The 17,267-nt window shown below is 50.4% G+C and overlaps 1 protein-coding gene across 1 annotated transcript; it reads left to right on the forward strand.

Annotated features, from left to right (window-relative positions):
* Nucleotides 1-42: 42 nt before the first annotated feature.
* On the forward strand, nt 43-14,346 carry POLR2F (RNA polymerase II, I and III subunit F; the record flags this gene model as incomplete). Its single annotated transcript, NM_001134154.1, is given in 5 exon segments — nt 43-139; nt 3,054-3,123; nt 5,632-5,762; nt 12,127-12,198; nt 12,653-14,346. Coding segments are annotated over 5 exon segments (384 nt in total). The 3' UTR covers nt 12,744-14,346.
* Nucleotides 14,347-17,267: the final 2,921 nt, after the last annotated feature.

The raw sequence follows: 17,267 nt of genomic DNA on the forward strand, positions 1-17,267 counted from the left end.
TTCCCCTGGGTTACGGCGCAGGCGCAAGATAAGCGAGGCGCCGCGCGAGTCGTGGTGGCGCTGTTTGCGGGTCTCCGCGCGGGAGCGGGGCGCAGCGGGGTCGCTGAGGCGAGGGTGTCATGTCAGACAACGAGGACAAGTGAGTGCGAGAGTGGAATGGCCTTTGCGGCAACCTCGGAAGGGGCGGGTGAGGCAAGGCGTGGGTCGGCTGAGGAGCCTGGCGTCTAGGGGCAATGTCTGAGGGGACTGGGGTCCTGAGGGGGGCGGCGGAGCCGAGGAAGGGAAGGGTGGGGACCCAGGAGCATAGCCCCGGCTGGAGGCACAGGAGGGCCCAGGCTCGAGGGTCCAGAGGGGATCCGTAGAAAAGGTGTCCTTCAGCAAATGTTCCAGCGAGCCGGGCTCTGTGTCATGCAGTGGGAATATTGAAGTGAATGAACAATCGTCCCTGCCTCTCCACGTGCTCACTTTCTAGAAAAGGGGGCACAGGCCCATAAGTAAGCAGCAAGCAGGTAACGGTGGTCGCGTGAGCTTCCCCAGTTCTAGAAGTATGTAGTATAGGAGTACTCCAGAGGAGGGTCTGGGCCAGCTCCACCGGGTGGCATTAAATAAAAGTCTGGGACGGTCCGTTGCAGTAATTTTTTTTTTTTTTTTTTTTTTTTTTGAGACGGAGTCTCGCTCTGTCGCCCAGGCTGGAGTGCAGTGGCCCGATCTCGGCTCACTGCAGCCTCCGCCTCCCGGGTTCAAGGGATTCTTCTGCCTCAGCCTCCCGACTAGCTGGGATTATGGGCGTGCACCACCACGCCTGGCTAATTGTTTGTAGTTTTAGTAGAGACGGGGTTTCACCATGTTGGCCAGACTGGCCTCGAACTCCTGACCTTGTGATCCACCCGCCTCGGCCTCCTAAAGTGCTGGGATTACAGGCGTGAGCCACCGTGCCCGGCCTGCTTGTAGAGGTGGTGAGAACTGGTTTTGAATTCTGGATATATTACTATTTTAAAGATAGAGCCAAAAAATTACCTGTTGGATGTGTGGGTGCAAAGAGAGCTAGTCTGAAGATAAAAATAAGAAACGTGGGATTGCTACCGCATTCCCAGAAGAGGAGATGATCCGTGGCTGAGCATTAGGGCATTTGGGCATTGAGTGCTTGGGGGAAAAGAGAAGCCGGGGAGGTGGGGGAACACCAAGAGAGTGAGGTGTCCTTGGAGTCAGGTGAGGAGAGCAAGTGGCCTAATGTGCCAGCTGATAGATCAGGCTAAATGAGAAGGAGAGTTGGCCATTGGATTTAGCAACATGGAGATCATTAATGAGCTTGGAAAGTGGTTTTGATGGAGCTGTTGGGCTGAAAGGCTTTTTGGAGTGAGATTATAACAAAATGGGAAGAGAGGAAGACAATGAGGGTGGACAGCTCTTTCACACATTTTTGCTTCAAAGGGCACCATGGAATTAGGGCTATAGGGGGAGAGCGAAGAGAAATGGGTTGTTTTTTTTTTTTAGATGAGGAAAAGCACATGTTGAAATGCTGATGGGGCTGGGTGCTGTGGCTCACACCTCTAATCCCAGCACTTTGGGAGGCCGAGGAGGGTGGATCACCTGAGGTCAGGAGTTCGAGACCAGCCTGGTCAAAATGGTGAACCCCATCTTTACTAAAAATACAAAAATTAGCTGGGCATGGTGGCATGTGCCTATAATCCCAGCTACTCGGGAGGCTGAGACAGGACAATTGCTTGAACCTGGGAGGTGGAGGTTGCAGTGAGCCAAGATCGTGCCATTGTACTCCATCCTGGACAACAGAGCGAGACTTTGTCTCAAAAAAAAAAAAAAATGCTGATGGGAATGATCCAGTAGAGAGGGAAACAGTGATGATGAATGAGTCCTAGCAACATTTGGGGCAGATGGGGAAAAATTGAAGGGGTAAAATGGAACAAAAGTCGGATTTACTTATTATTATTATTATTATTATTTTTTTTTTTTTTTTTTTTTTTGAGAAGGAGTCTCGCTGTGTCACCCAGGCTGGAGTGCAGTGGGGTGACCTCTGCTCAGTGCACCCTCCGCCTCTCAGGTTTAAGCAATTCTCGTGCCTCAGCCTCCTGAGTAGCTGGGATTACAGGCGCCCACCACCACACCCGGCTAATTTTTTTGTATTTTTAGCAGAGAGGAGATTTCTCCAGGTTGGCCAGGCTGGTCTCGAACTCCTGACTTCAAGTGATGCACCCACCTCGGCCTCTCAAAGTGCTGGGATTACAGATGTGAGCCACTGCACCCAGCTGATTTACTTATTAAGTAGATATTTATTGAGTGCTTCCTACATACTGGGCGAGACACAGATCTCTGCCCTCTTTGATTTTTTTTTTTTTTTTTCTGTTTTTTTTTTGGGGGGGGTTTTTTGAGACGGAGTTTCACTCTTGTTGCCCAGACTGGAGTGCAATGGCGTGATCTCAGCTCACCACAACCTCCGCCTCCTGGGTTCAAGTGATTCTCCTGCCTCAGCCTCCCAAGTAGCTGGGATTATAGGCATGTGCCACCACCACTCCTGGCTAATTTTGTATTTTTAGTAGAGATGGGGTTTCACCATGTTAGTCAGGCTGGCCTTGAACTCCACCCGCCTTGGCCTCCCAAAGTGCTGGGATTACAGACTTAATCCCAGAGCCACAATACAAAGCCACCATGCCCGGCCTCTGATTTTTATTTTTTTATTTTTCTTATTTTATTTATTTTGAGACAGGTACTTGTTCTGTTACCGATGCTGGAGTGCAGCGGTGCAATCTTGGCTCACTGCAACCTCCACCTCCTGGGTTCAAGCAATTCTTGTGACTCGGCCCCCCAAGTAGCTGGTATTACAGACATGTGCCACCATGCCCAGCTAGTTTTTGTATTTTTAGTAGAGACGGGGTTTTGCCATGCTGGCCAGGCTGGTCTCGAATTCCTGGCCTCAAGTGATCCACCCACTTCGGTCTTCGAAAGTACTAGGATTACAAGTGTGACCCACCATGCCCGGCCCCTCTTTGATTCTTGTAAGTGATGCTCTAAGTAACTGATCTCTTCTTCCTGTACAGTTTTGATGGTGACGACTTTGATGATGTGGAGGAGGATGAAGGGCTAGATGACTTGGAGAATGCCGAAGAGGTCAGTATTCAGCCTCAGGCTCCCACCTCTGCAGCCCAAGCTGCCAAATTGTCTGGCAGGTGATGATTAGCTGAATGTGTCTGCCTTCTATTTGTGGTCAAGGCCCCTGCCATAAGCATTCCCAGTTAGAGTGAGCTGTGTTCCAGTCTTGCATAGCAGAACAGCCCTGCAGGGTGGGCCTGAAAGCTTTTGTCCATGTGGTCCACAGCCTGTGGCTTCTGGGGCAGCTAGTTCACTGACAAGTTAAACGGTGCCTTCCTTCATTCGGCAAACGTGTTGAATGTTTATTATATGCCAGGTGCTTTCTGCAGGGTGGGATTACTTACGGAGCAAAGGGAAGAGGTAAGCAGGGCTCAGATGAGGCAGTAGTTTGTAGCCTAAAGGCAATGGGAAGCTACTGACAAATTTTGAGCCAGGGCACGGTCCAGGTTACATTTTAGAAAGTACATTCCTACCTCGAGTAAGGAGTGAACTGGGGAAGGGCAAGAGTGAAAGGTGAGAGGCCTGTGGCTTGGACATAGGTGCTGGTAGCGCAGGTGATGAGAAGGCAGATGAAAGAGTTATTTTGGTGGGTTGGTTATGGGGCTGAGAAAGTGAGTGATGACAAGGACGACTCTCAGGTTTCTGGCTTGAGCAACTAGGTGGATAGGTTGCCAGCCTCAAGAGGAAAGTAGGGCTTTCTGTCCTGTGTGACTGATGAGGGGAAAAATGCAGTTATGTTCTGGAGAGACATGGAGACTTCTTTCTCTCTGCATGGCACTTTAAGATACATTTTCACTTGAGTCAGATGCGTCCTTCTCCATCCTTCTGGTCCCCTTCCCATCCCCGTCATGTAGACTGTGTCTCCTAGATGTACTTCAGCCCTGTCTGCATTTTTCTACTCCTGGTGCCTTAACCTGGCTTAGATCTTACTGCTTTTCAGCCACATTCCTGCAGGAATTGTGTGGCTGGTTTTCCTGCTTCAGTCTCACTCCAGACTCTGCTCTGTGTGCTCTTCTCCTTTCAGCGCCCTTTCTTACTTGCCCACATGCTCAGTTACTACTGGCTTTCCTAAATGGCCTCTCTGCTTCCGCCACTGCCCCCTGCAGAATATTCTCAACAGAGTATCCAGAGTGATCCTTTCTGGTTTTGTTGTTGTTGTTGTTGTTGTTTGTTTTCTTGTTTTAAATTAAGAAGCGGTGTCTTGCTACGTTGTCTAGGCTAGAGTACAATGGCTATTTTCAGGTGTGGTCATAGCGCACTACAGCCTTGAGCTCCTGGGCTCAAGTGATCCTTCCAGTTCAGCCTCCTGAGTAGCTGGGACTGCAGGTTCTGCACCACCATGCCCAGCTCAGAGTCAACCTTTTTTTTTTTTTTTTGAGACGGGGTCTTGCTCTGTTGCCCAGGCTGGAGTGCAGTGGCGCGATGTTGGCTTACTGCAAGCTCCGCCTCCCGGGTTCATGCCATTCTCTTGCCTCAGCCTTCTGAGTAGCTGGGACTACAGGCGCCCACCACCACGCCCGGCTAATTTTTTTTGTGTGTGTGTGTGTGTGTGTTTTTAGTAGAGACGGAGTTTCACCGTGTTAGCCAGGATGGTCTCGATCTCCTGCCTTGTGATCCGCCCGCCTTGGCCTCCCCAAGTGCTGGGATTACAGGTGTGAGCCACCGCGCCTGGCCTGTTTACTTAATTCTTTATATACCACAGAATTTATTCTCCTGCCTACAATCCTCTACGCACGTTTTGTTCTAATTATTGCCCACAACTAGTTGTCCAAACCTCTTTCTCCTCTTTGCCTTTGCATGTTGCCTCCTTCCTCATTGGTTTGACAGCTCCTGCTCATCCTTCTAGGCGAGCTCAAGTCTCATCCCTGGAGTTTTCCTAACCCCCAGTGTGAGTGAGGTGTCCCCACCTCCTTGGGAACTCTGTTGCACCCTTCATAGCACCTGCTGTGTTTACTCTTGTCTCCCCTATAGACCATTAATTGAGAGCAGAAATTCCTAGCTTTCTTTCTCAGCATCTGTTAATAATATCTGGCTCAGGACAAATGCTTAGTAAGTAGTTGTTAAATATTCCTGCCTTCACCTTGACTTTTCTAGCCACTTGACCCATTGGCTCAGCTCCTCTATCTGAAAGATGGGGAGACTATTCCTAGCTTCCTGCTTAGGGTAATTTTTTTATGCCGGGACCTCTTTTACGGGACCAACATTCTGATACCACCCCATCTCCAGGCCCTCTGCTCTCTTCAGGATGAGGCAGTTAGCTCTGGAATCTCAGACCTCCATTACCAGGTCTGAGGCTTGGTCAGGTTAGCTGACTTTCCAAGCCTCTGAAATGAGAACTGTAATCCCTGCCTCATAAGGTTATTGTAAGGATTACATGAGTTGTTAGGAAGCAGTCATGCGGTCCCCTGGCATGCAGTAAGCATTAATGGTGGCCGTAGCGAGGATTGTGATTGTTGTCATTATCACCCTCCCTGTAACCCAAAAATGCCACCTGAGACTTTCCCTCTTTTTCGTCTTGGTGTCCAGGAAGGCCAGGAGAATGTCGAGATCCTCCCCTCTGGGGAGCGACCGCAGGCCAACCAGAAGCGAATCACCACACCATACATGACCAAGTACGAGCGAGCCCGCGTGCTGGGCACCCGAGCGCTCCAGATTGCGTGAGTCATTGCCCCTTCACTGTCTTCTCCATCTGTCAGGCCACAGTAAGCTCTTGTACCGCTGATCTTGCCCAGCCTGGCACCTGAAAACAGACTGTTTGCTCTCACATTCCAAAGTGGTGCCGTCCCTGCGTACCAGGCATTGTACTAGTCCCCTGCCCTCAGGGAGCTTGTGATCTAATAGGAGAACTAGGACATGAACATCTGAGAAGTCAAGTAACAGTATGGGAGAAAAATGATAAAAAAAAAACCAGAACTAGATGGTTGCCTGTCAGATCAGTGCAGCAAAGAAGGTGAATTCAGAGCCAATGTGTACAGTGTGTTTTTTTTTTTTTTTTTTTTGAGATAGAGTCTCACTGAGTCACCTAGGCTGGAGTGCAATGGCACAATCTCAGCTCACTGCAACCTCTGCCTCCCAGGTTCAAGTGATTCTCATGCCTCAGCCTCCCAGGTAGCTGGAATTACAGGCATGTGCCACCATGCCTAACTAATTGTTGTGTTTTTAATAGAGACGGGGTCTCGCCATGTTGCCTAGGCTAGTCTCGAACGCCTAGCTTCAAGTGATCCACCTGCCTCTGCCTCCCAAAGTGTTGGGATTGCAGGTGAGAGCCACCGCGCCCAGCCATGGTGGTTCTTTGTTGTTTTATTTTCCGAGTGAAGATCTTACTCTGTTGCCCATGCTGGAGCACAGGGGCCTGATCATAGCCCATTGCAGCCTCAGACTCCTGGGCTCAAGCAATTTTCTTTTCTTTTTTTTGAGACAGAGTCTCATTCTGTCTCCCATGCTGGAGTGCACTGGCCCAATCTCAGCTCAATACAACCCCTGCCTCCCGGGTTCAAGCGATTCTCCTGCCTCAGCCTCCCACGTAGCTGGGACTGCAGGCATCCGCCACCACACCTGGCTAATTTTTGTATTTTTTCTTTTTTTTTTTTTTTTTTTTTTTTTTTGAGATGGAGTCTCGCTCTATCACCCAGCCTGGAGTGCAGTGGTGTGATCTCTGCTCACTGCAAGTGCTGCCTCCTGGGTTCACGCCATTCTCCTGCCTCAGTGGGGTACTCTAATGGTACTGTGGGGAAGCATGAGGGAAGCATGAGACTGAGAACAGCAGCCCCTACCCCAAACTCCCTATAGGCTGATGTGGGAAATGGTGGGTATCTGGAGGAGTGGGGGGTAGTTCAAGTAGGGAATAATGGAAATTAGCCTAGAGAGAAAAGCAGCTGGGTGCCCTGGCTCACACCTGTAATCCCAGCACTTTGGGAGGATGAGGCAGGTGGATTGCTTGAGCCCAGAAGTTCAAAATCAGCCTGGGCAACATGGTAAAACCCCATCTCTACAAAAAATACAAAAGTGTGGTGGCATGCGCCTGTAGTCCCAGCTACTTGGGAGGCTGACGTGGGAGGATCGCCTGAGGCCAGGAGGTTGAGGCTGCAGTGAACTGTGATCGCACTACTGCACACCAGCCTGAGCGACAGAGACTCCATCTCAAAAAAACAACAACAACAAAAAAAAAAACGAAGGAAAGCTGGGGCCAGATTTGTGGACTCTGTGTGCTTACAGGGGCAGCAAATGCTGTCTGTACATTCTCCTCCTTAGTGTTCAAGCAGCACTTGGCTGTTGTCTTCACTAGTCCTGTAGGGGTAAAGATGACTATCATGTCTACTTCAATAAAGGGTTTTATGGGTGGGCAACATTGTTCTCCCCCATTCCTCAGCAGCGGACCTCTTCTCAGCCTGGTTGCACTCCTTGCTCTTATGCATGGCATTAGAGCCACACCCAGTGTGATAGCCATACCCAATATGCCACCAATGTCAGGATCCTCTGGGCCTGCACCATCAATTATGGTAGCCACGAACTGTATATGTCCATTTACATTAAGTACAATTAAATAAAATTCGAAATTCAGTTTCTGTCTCACTAGCCAGCCACACTTCTTTTTCATTTATTTATTTATTTATTTTATTTATTTATTTATTTTTGAGACGGAGTCTTGCTCTGTCACCTAGGCTGGAGTGCAGTGGCACGATCTTGGCTCACTGCAAGCTCTGCCTCCCGGGTTCACGCCATTCTCCTGCCTCAGCCTCCCGAGTAGCTGGGACCACAGGCACCCGCCACCACGCCCGGCTAATTTTTTATAGTTTTAGTAGAGACGGGGTTTCACCGTGTTAGCCAGGATGGTTTCGATCTCCTGACCTTGTGATCTGCCCGCCTCGGCCTCCCAAAGTGCTGGGATTACAGGCGTGAGCCACTGCGCCCGGCCTATTTAATTTTTTTTGAGAAGGAGTCTCACTCTGTCACCCAGGCTGGAGTGCAGTGGCATGATCTCGGCTCACTGCATCCTCTGCCTCCCAGGTTCAAGTGATTCTCCCACTTGAGCTTCCCGGGTAGCTGGGATTACAGGCACCCACCACCACGCCTGGCTAATTTTTGTATTTTTAGTAGGGACGGGGTTTCACCATGTTCGTTGGCCAGGCTGGTCTTGAACTCCTGATCTCAAGTGATCCTCCTGCCTCAGCCTTCCAAAGTACTGGGATTACAGGCATGAGCCACCACGCCCAGCCTTTTCTTTTATTCTTTTAGAGACAGTTCGGCTCTATCGCCCAGGCTGGAGTGCAGTGGTGCTATCATAGCTCACTGCAACCTCAAAACTTCTAGGCTTAAGTGATCTTCCCACTTCAGCCTCCCAGGTAGCTAGGACTACAGGCTAATGCCACCACACCTGACTAATGTCTCAATTTTTTTGTAGAGACAGGGTTTCACAAAAAGACTCCTGGCTTCCAGTGATCCCCCTGCTTCAGCCTCTAAAGTGCTGGGATTACAGCTAGCCACATTTCAAGTGTGTTCAGTAGCCACATGTGGCTACTGGTTACCATAAAGGATAGCACAGGGGGATAGGACATTTCCGTCATTGCAGAGCATTCTATGGGGCACACTGATATAGGCTAAAAGTGGCCCAGTAGAAAGAAGAATTCATAAGTTATTTTTAAAACAAATAGACTGCTTATTTGCAAGTTAAACAGTCTTTCAGCACTGAAGAAAGATACTGCATTAGCACTTGATAGGATGCTGAGATGATTAAAAATGTAGTCCCAGCCGGGCGCGGTGACTCACGCCTGGAATCCGAGCACTGTGGGAGGCCAAGGCGAGCGGATCACCTGAGGTCAGGAGTTCGAGACCAGCCTGGCCAACATGGTGAAACCCTGTCTCTACTAAAAATACAAAAATTAGCCGGGTGTGGTGGCACGCGCCTATAATCCCAGCTACTCGGGAGGCTGAGGCAGGAGAATCGCTTGAACTTGGGAGGCGGAGGTTGCAGTGAGCCAAGATCGCGCCACTAATCCAGCCTGGGTGACAGAGTGAGACTCTGTAAAATTAAAAAAAAAAAAAAAAAGACATAATCCCCAGTCCTCCAGGTGTTTTCTGGTGGGGGAGATAGACCTCTGCACAGGTACCCACAACCCAAGGCAGATGCGAGTGGTGCTTTATGAAAGGTACAAAGAGAGGTGTTATTGCAGAGGTGACTGGGAAAGCCTTGTGAAGGGATTAGAATTCTAGTGGGGAGAGGTAAAGAGAGTTGGTTTTGTGGGTACTCCAGGTGCCAGAAACAGCCCAAGGAAAGGTCCAGGTGGAGGCACGCAGTTGTGGATTTCTGGTGAGGGATCATAAGCAGCTTGGGGCCTAAGGCTGGAAAAGATGACACTGGTCCTGTGAGTGACAAGTTCAGAAGATTGGAGTTCATTTGGTGGGCAGTGTGAAGTACTCAAAGGTTTTGAGGCCGACGTCCAGCATCCAGGCCACTCATAAATCCAAGTGTCCTGTTTTTCTTTTCTTTCTTTCTTTCTTTTTTTTTTTTTTTGAGATGGAGTTTTGCTCTTGTTGCCCAGGCTGGAGTGCAATGGCATGATCTTGGCTGACTGCAACCTCTGCCTCCTGGGTTCAAGGAATTCTCCAGCCTCAGCCTCCTGAGTAGCTGGGATTACAGGCACACGCCACCATGGCTGGCTAGTATTTTGTATTTTTAATAGAGACTGTGTTTCACCATGTTGGTCAGGCTGGTCTCGAACTCGTGACCTCAGGTGATCCACCTGCCTTGGCCTCCCAAAGTGCTGGGATTACAGGCGTGAGCCACTGTGCCCAGCCAAGTGTCCTGTTCTTCTTGGGGAGCAAAGCTTGGTCCAGGTCATTCCAGTCTTTAGTGCTCTTTCCACTTAAGGGCTATGACACCATCTGGTGGCTCCTTGCCTGCTGTAAGCTCTTGTACAGCCATAATGGGACTCTGCACTTGGTAGGTGCAGATGGAGTCTCATTCTGTCACCTAGGCTGGAGTACAGTGGTGCCATCTCGGCTCACTGCAACCTTCACCTCCTGGTTCAAGCGATTCTCGTGCCTCAGCCTGCCAAGTACCTGGGACTACAGGCATGTGCCACCATGCCCGGCTAATTTTTTGTATTTTTAGTAGAGACGAGGTTTCACCATGTTGACCAGGCTGGTCTCAAACTCCTGACCTCAGGTGATTTGCCTGTCTCAGCCTCCCAAAGTGCTGGGATTACAGGCGTGAGCCACTGCACCTGGCCAGAACAACTGTTTCTTGGGGAGGTTTTGGATGGAGTGTCGGTCTGGTTCATTAGCACCACCTGGTGGCTGATGATGTTTGTCACATCTACTTCTTAACTGGATGGTTGATGTGTTTATTTGTAGAAGCCATGGTGCAAGAAAAATTAATTTAAGGACACATTCTTGCACATTCCATGTGCATAATAGGTGCTGAATGAGTGAATGCCCTTGAATTATTTATATTTTGAAAGAAAGCAGGCATATGCAGATCAGGAAAAGTATTTTGCCACATTCTTTAAAGCTTTATATTTTGGGAAAGTTTAAATACTTATTGAGAGAGGATATAGGGAAAGTTAAATACTTCATCTCTGCCCTTGGGAAATCTTCAGGCTTTTGGGAGTAATATAAATCGAAATATTTAGTAATAAAATTATTAAGCTGGTAGCTCTCAGACTAGCTGATTATCAGAATCTGGGCAGTTTTGCAAATGCAGGCTCTCAGGCCGATTCACTAGAGATTCTATTCAGGGGGTCTGGGGAAGGACCCAGGAACCTGTATTTTTTAGCATGCTCTCCTGTTAATTCTGGATATGTTAGTGTGAACCTGAGCTGGAATCATCAAGGGTGGCTTCCTAGAGGAGATGGGCCTAGAATTGGCATCCCTTTGCTTGGTGGTAGAGTCTCCACTGTGGGCCAAGTGTTGTGCTGGGGGCTGGGCCTCCGTGGTGAAACACATGTGGTTCTGGGCCACCAGGAGCTCATGGTCTAATGTGGAAACTTTCCAAACAAGTAGTTACAGTTCAATGAGATTGGTGCCAAGAAAAGTATATGCAAAATGAGTCCAGGTACTGAAGAGTCAGCACACGATTTCCAGGGTGGAGACATCCGAACCTCTCGCAGGCTTTTAGGGAGAGGAAGAGCTTGTAAGAGCACACAAAAGGGAAACAACATGGCGCGTCTAGGGAACCAGAAATAGTTTGGTATGGCTGGAATGTGGGGTAAATACAGGAAAGTAGCACGGGACTGTGCTAGGAAGGCGAACAGGGACCAGACTGCACTCTGGCCTGATAGCCAAGGGGAGTCATGGCAGTATTGTAAGCAGATGAGCCCCCTGACTGCTGGCTTCAGGTGAAGGGTGGGGAGGGCTGGGCAGGAAGGGCAGGGCCTCTACTGAGGTGTTGTGGCTATAGAGAATGGAAATGAGGCCAGGCGTGGTGGCTCATGCCTTTCATCCCAGCAATTTGGAAGGCTGAGGCAGGCGGATTGCTTGAGCCCAGGAGTTTGAGACCAGCCTGGGCAACATGGTGAAATGTTAATTTCACCCATCTATACAAAAAATACAAAAAATTAGCATAGCTGGTGATGTATGCCTGTAGTCCCAGCTGCTTGGGAGGCAGCAGGAGAATTGCTTGAGCCTGGGAAGTGGAGGTTGCAGTGAGCCCAGATCTCGCCATTGCACTCCAGTCTGGGCAATGGGAGTGAAACCTTGTCTCCAAAAAATAAAGAGAGAGAGAAAATAGAAATTGAAATGAGGTGCACTGGGCACTGAGGCCAGGCTCTGGGGTTGGGGCAGTTAGAATGATGTGCCTTTGCACATGTCTCCCTTTCCACCAGGACATTCTGCTGTGGCCGCTGGGCTCCAGAGTCTGTGATAGGCCTCCGCCAGGGAAGATCTCTGGCAGTGCCCCTACACACCACTCCCTACTGTGCCTGCCTACCTAGAAGATGACGTTTCTAGGTGGGAACCAGGATGCCGTTCCACCCTCACTGCCTGTTGGGCCCTTCTCCCTAACACCTGTCCCTATCCCTACAGGATGTGTGCCCCTGTGATGGTGGAGCTGGAGGGGGAGACAGATCCTCTGCTCATTGCCATGAAGGAACTCAAGTAAGTCACTCAAATCATGGTTCACTTCTCCAAATCTCTGGGAGGCATCTGTCGGGCTCTGTGTTGCACCCTTTGCTTCCACTTCCCTGGCTGGAGAAGTTGATGCTTATTCCTGCAGATCCTTAGGAACAGCTCACCAGGAGGCAGGAGGAAGAGAGAAGAGGAGGCAGGGAAAGTGGGAGGGCACTGATGAGACAGGGACCTCTTCTGACTGTTGGCATTTCCCTGTTCCTCCTGCAGGAGGCCTTACCAATATTCTGTCATTCTTCCCCCTCTTGTCTGATATAAAAACTTTCTTTTTCTTGTAATTGCTTTCTTACAAAGTACACTCATCAGCCCCAAGAGGCTGCTCCTAAGACTTCTCTTTCCTTGTGTTTTGCACACAATCTGTTCCTTCTGCGGCAGAGCTGGGGTCACCAGCCCTCATGTACCTGTGACTTCTCCCCTGCCACAGGGCCCGAAAGATCCCCATCATCATTCGCCGTTACCTGCCAGATGGGAGCTATGAAGACTGGGGGGTGGACGAGCTCATCATCACCGACTGAGCTGGAGTCATCTTCCTGCCCTTGCCCCATGCCCAATTTTCATTCTTACTTTATATGTGTAAATAATAAAATATTCAACTTTCCAACCCCCTTCCCCTCTGCTTATCTGCAATGTCACCACCTGTTGCTTCCCTGTTACTGCCATGCTGCCTGGAGCATGCACCTATTCCAGTGGCCCTGTGACTGTCAGCTCCTTAAGAAGCACCAGGGGCCGTTAGCCCCTTTGGATCCCCCACATCCTTCCCTCCATCTCCCTGTTCCCCAGAGCAAAGGCTGCTGCAGGGGAGACACCTCAGCTGCCTTCCAAGCAGACAGACGAGTCTTTGTGCCCAGGGAGCTGGTTGCCACGGAAACCCCCAATTTCCTTTCCAGTGGGGACTGGCTGCAGGGGCTTCTCCCTTCTCAGGAGTATCACAGAGCAGGTCTCATCAAGCCACCCATTGTTTCCTAAGGACCTGCTTCGAGCCTCTTATCGTGGGCTCGGATCCCCTTTCAGGAGCAGTGCCCCAGCAGGAAGCGTGGGGGTGTGCTGATCTCCCACCCTCCCCAGGCAGAGCCCTGCTGGGCAAGTCAGCAGCTGGAGCAAGGACAGAGCACCTGCCTACCCCTGCCCCTGCCCCCACAGCTCTGTCCCCACTCCTTCTCAGGACGCTGCCCACACACTTTCCTCTGTGGCCCACCTCTTTGGTGTGCCACACCCATGCCTTCTTCCCAGCCCCTATAAGATATCCTTTCCCTCCTGTTTGGGGCTGGTGATCCTCTGAGGCCTTGGGGAGATGGTGCTGGGGTGGTGGTGCTCCTGGGTTCCAGGTGTTACATTAAGTCAGAGCTGGAGCTCCGCCTTCCTCTGCCTGAGGTTCTAATGGGTCCTCTTCCTTTCTCCACCCTGCTTACCCAACCTGAGGTAAGACCAGTCACACTGGCTCCTCCCTCCTAGAGGGGGTCGGGGGAGGGTGTATATTGACATGAACAGGGATAGAGGGAAAACTGGCTCCCTGAATATGCCAGCCTTAACCTCCATTCCACTGCCAGCTCCCCTTCCAAGAGGAGGAGCTGGGCTTCCCTAACCTCTGCAGGAGGCAGGGCCTCCAGGCCTGGGTACAGCCTGGCCCTGGGATGGGGTGTGGGGAGTGAATGGTGAGCATCTGCACTGGTGGGAGGGGTGTCTGCTGCCCTGGAGAAGGGTTAATTCAGGGAGCAGCGGACTTCACACACCCATCCACCCTCCTCCAAGCCTGTGGAATCCTTTAATCAAGTTGGGTGCTGAAATTTCAGCTCTGAAATGCCGCCTTTGTGCTGGCATCCAGGCAGCCGCCCCAGAGTACGGGGGTCACTTTCTCGGCCCCATTTCTCTAAATGGTCTCTTTGTTCCCTGCTGGGCTGCTCAGTATCAAATGTGATTAAAGGGAGATGGGGTTTGGGCTGGGGAGGAGGGGAGTTGGGGGTTAACCCTTAGGGGATAGAGCGCAAGGGAAATGGGACAGGAGGGGTGTTTTTCCTCCTGTCTTCCTCTTCCCATTCTCCTCTTTTGGGGAGTCCCCTGCTATTCAGCTGTCTGGGCCTGGCTTTTGACTTCTCTTGAATAAAATGTCACCAGTCACCACTATTGGTTCTGTTTTCTTAGGGTTTGGGCATAGTCTCTTGAGTCATTTCCAGAAACACCTGACCCTTTTTTAACAAGTGGAGCTCCTGCCTTCCTGAGGCCTATGCACACTTGGAACCTTTGGTCTAAGGGTTGCACACAACCCAGGTCTTCTGACTTCTCTGGGGTCATTTCCCCTCCTTCCACATCCTCAGTGATTTCCCACTCAATCTCATGAGATGTGGGGTCTTGGAGGTGATAGTGTCATCTTCCGGATGTGCCCCCTGCTCCCCACCGTGCCAGCTCCATATCCCTCATCCCACTGCGAGCAGGAGTAGTGAACAGACCACAAATGGACAAAAGTCCTGCCTTTCCATGAAGGGGAAAGGGTGGGTTGTAAAAATTATAAATACATAAGGTTAGTACTGATTGATCCATGACAAAATTCTAGAATAGGTCCCTCCATGTTTAAAAGTGCTTATATAATAAAGAGGAGATCGGACGCTAGCATAGGGTGTCTAAGAACCAATATTGCCAAATAAGTTTTTTTTTCTGATGGTTACTGGTCCAGTAGGTTGAGGGAATGCCAGAGATCAGTGAATCTTGATTTTGACAAGGCATCGGCAGCCTCCGTCCCACTGTGACAGAGAAGCGTGTGCTTCCTGGTGATGTAATTAGACAGTTTTAGAACTGATTAGACAGCCTCCTTAAGAGTGGAGATAACAGCCGGGTGCGGTGGCTCACACCTGTAATCCCAGCACTTTGGGAGGCTGAGGTGGGCGGATCACGAGGTCAGGAAATCGAGACCATCCTGGCTAACACAGTGAAACCCCGTCTCTACTAAAAAATACAAAAAATTAGCCGGGTGTGGTGGTGGGCGCCTGTGGTCCCAGCTACTCGGGAGGCTGAGGCAGGAGAATGGCATGAACCCGGGAGGCGGAGCTAGCAGTGAGCCAAGATCCTGCTACTGCACTCCAGCCTGGGCGACAGAGGGAGACTCCATCTCAAAAAAAAAGTGGAGATAATAGGCCAGGTGCGGTAGCTCATGCCTGTAATCCCAGCACTTTGGGAGGCCGAGGCAAGCGGATCATGAGGTCAGGAGATTGAGACCATCCTGGCCAACATGGTGATACCCCATCTCTACTTAAAAAAAAAAAATTAGCCGGGCGTGGTGGTGCACGCCTGTAGTCCCAGCTACTTGGGAGGCTGAGGCAGGGGAATCGCTTGAACCCAGGAGACAGAAGTTGCAGGGAGCCAAGATTGCAACATTGCACTCCAGCCTGGCAACAGAGCAAGACTCCATCTAAAAAAAAAAAAAAAAAAAAAGAGTGGAGATAATAGAACTGACAGTGGAGAGAGGCGTTTAGTGCTGTACGCAGGTGTCCCTCTTCATTTCAACTTTTATTAGTGACTTGAATGAGGCTATTCAAGTTTGCAGATACATAAAGCTCTAAAGGAGAGCTAAGTTCTAAAAAGTTTAATACAGGTGGGGAAATGGGTCAAACCCAACAAGGTGAGATCTGTTAAAGATCAGTGTAAAGTCCTGCTCTTATCTAAAACAAAACAAAAACAGCATACATACAATTTGGATATGACTTTGCAATGGATATTGTCTAAAAGATCAGGGGTTTCGGTTACCATCCAGCTTCACGGGAACCAGCAGTTTTGGGGAGGTTGCTTGAAGAGCTTCCACAATGCAGGTCCTAGATGGAGGGATTTTGGCCACCCTGGGGACTGGGCTAGTTCTTGGTGCCCTGCCTCTCCCCCAGTCCTGACTAGGGGCTGGAGACCACAGATGGAAGGAAGGGAGCTGAGGATGCCCAGTCTGGAGCAGTGGAAGACGCATTGCTCCAGATACAAAGCAGAAGTAGGGTCTGCAAACCACAGGCATGTGGAGGGGATGATGGTTAAAAATGCAAGCCTTGGAGTCAGAGCTGGGTTCAGATTCTGGCACCAGCACTTCTTAGCATCAACCTCTCAAACTTCAGTTTCCCCATCTGGAAAATTGAGATAACGATCGGACCTACCCCTTCACTGGCCCGAATGACATAAAACCCTTGGTGGAGCACTTAGTAAATGGCAGCTGGATATAAACTGTTATGAGCTGCGTATGAAGAAGAACTTCCAACCATCGGAGTTGTTCATCAGTGGAGCAAGATGGCAAAGAGATTTCCCCTGTCCTTGGAGTTGTGTGCTTGTGAGGTGGAGTGGTCCTGGCCTCTGGGTGCAGTTTGGACTTCTGCTGAGGAAAGAGCTCTTAGGGAGTAGGCGCTTAAGGAGTAGACTGTCTGACATCCTTGGTCTAGACTTGGACACGGGCAGCTGCTGTGAAGGCTTGGCTAGATCCTGGTGTGGGCTGCTGTGTGTGTGCTGGGGGAGGTGGCAAGTGGGGGGATCTAGCAACACAGGGCCTATCCACACATACTGAAGGACAGGCCTCTGACTGCAGGCAGCACGGTGTCACCCTCAGCCCACCTCCTCCTCTTCAGATACCTGTCTCTTGAATTCTTTGCAAACTCCCCTCTGCTGAGTGCTGGGTGAGCTTGCAAGGCAGTGAGTTCTAGCTGAGCCAGTTAAGAGTGAGTGGCCTCGCTGCAGTGTGAGGCACAGCAGGGCTGGGGAGAAGTTCCCATCTGAGGCTTCAGTCCCTGAGCTCAGACGGACCCCTCTGGAATGCCAGCTGTCCTAACACTCTCCATTGTTCCCACTTTCTTAGCAGGGAGAGAGAGAGAAAGAGAGAGAGGAGAGTGGGAGTGGGGAGAGAGAGAAAGAAAGGAGAGGGGGAGGGGGGAGAGAGAGAGAAAGAGAGGAGAGAGGGAGGGGAGAGAGAGGAGAGGGAGGGGGGAGAGAGAGGAGGGGGGAGGGGAAGGGGGTGGGGAAAGGGAGGGAGTGGGGAGAGAGAGACCTTTGATGATCTGTCCTTTGCATTCTACTCCTAGCTA

The sequence above is a fragment of the Pongo abelii genome, chromosome 23 (genome assembly GCF_028885655.2).
Source record: "Pongo abelii isolate AG06213 chromosome 23, NHGRI_mPonAbe1-v2.0_pri, whole genome shotgun sequence".
Taxonomy (NCBI): Eukaryota; Metazoa; Chordata; class Mammalia; order Primates; family Hominidae; genus Pongo; species Pongo abelii.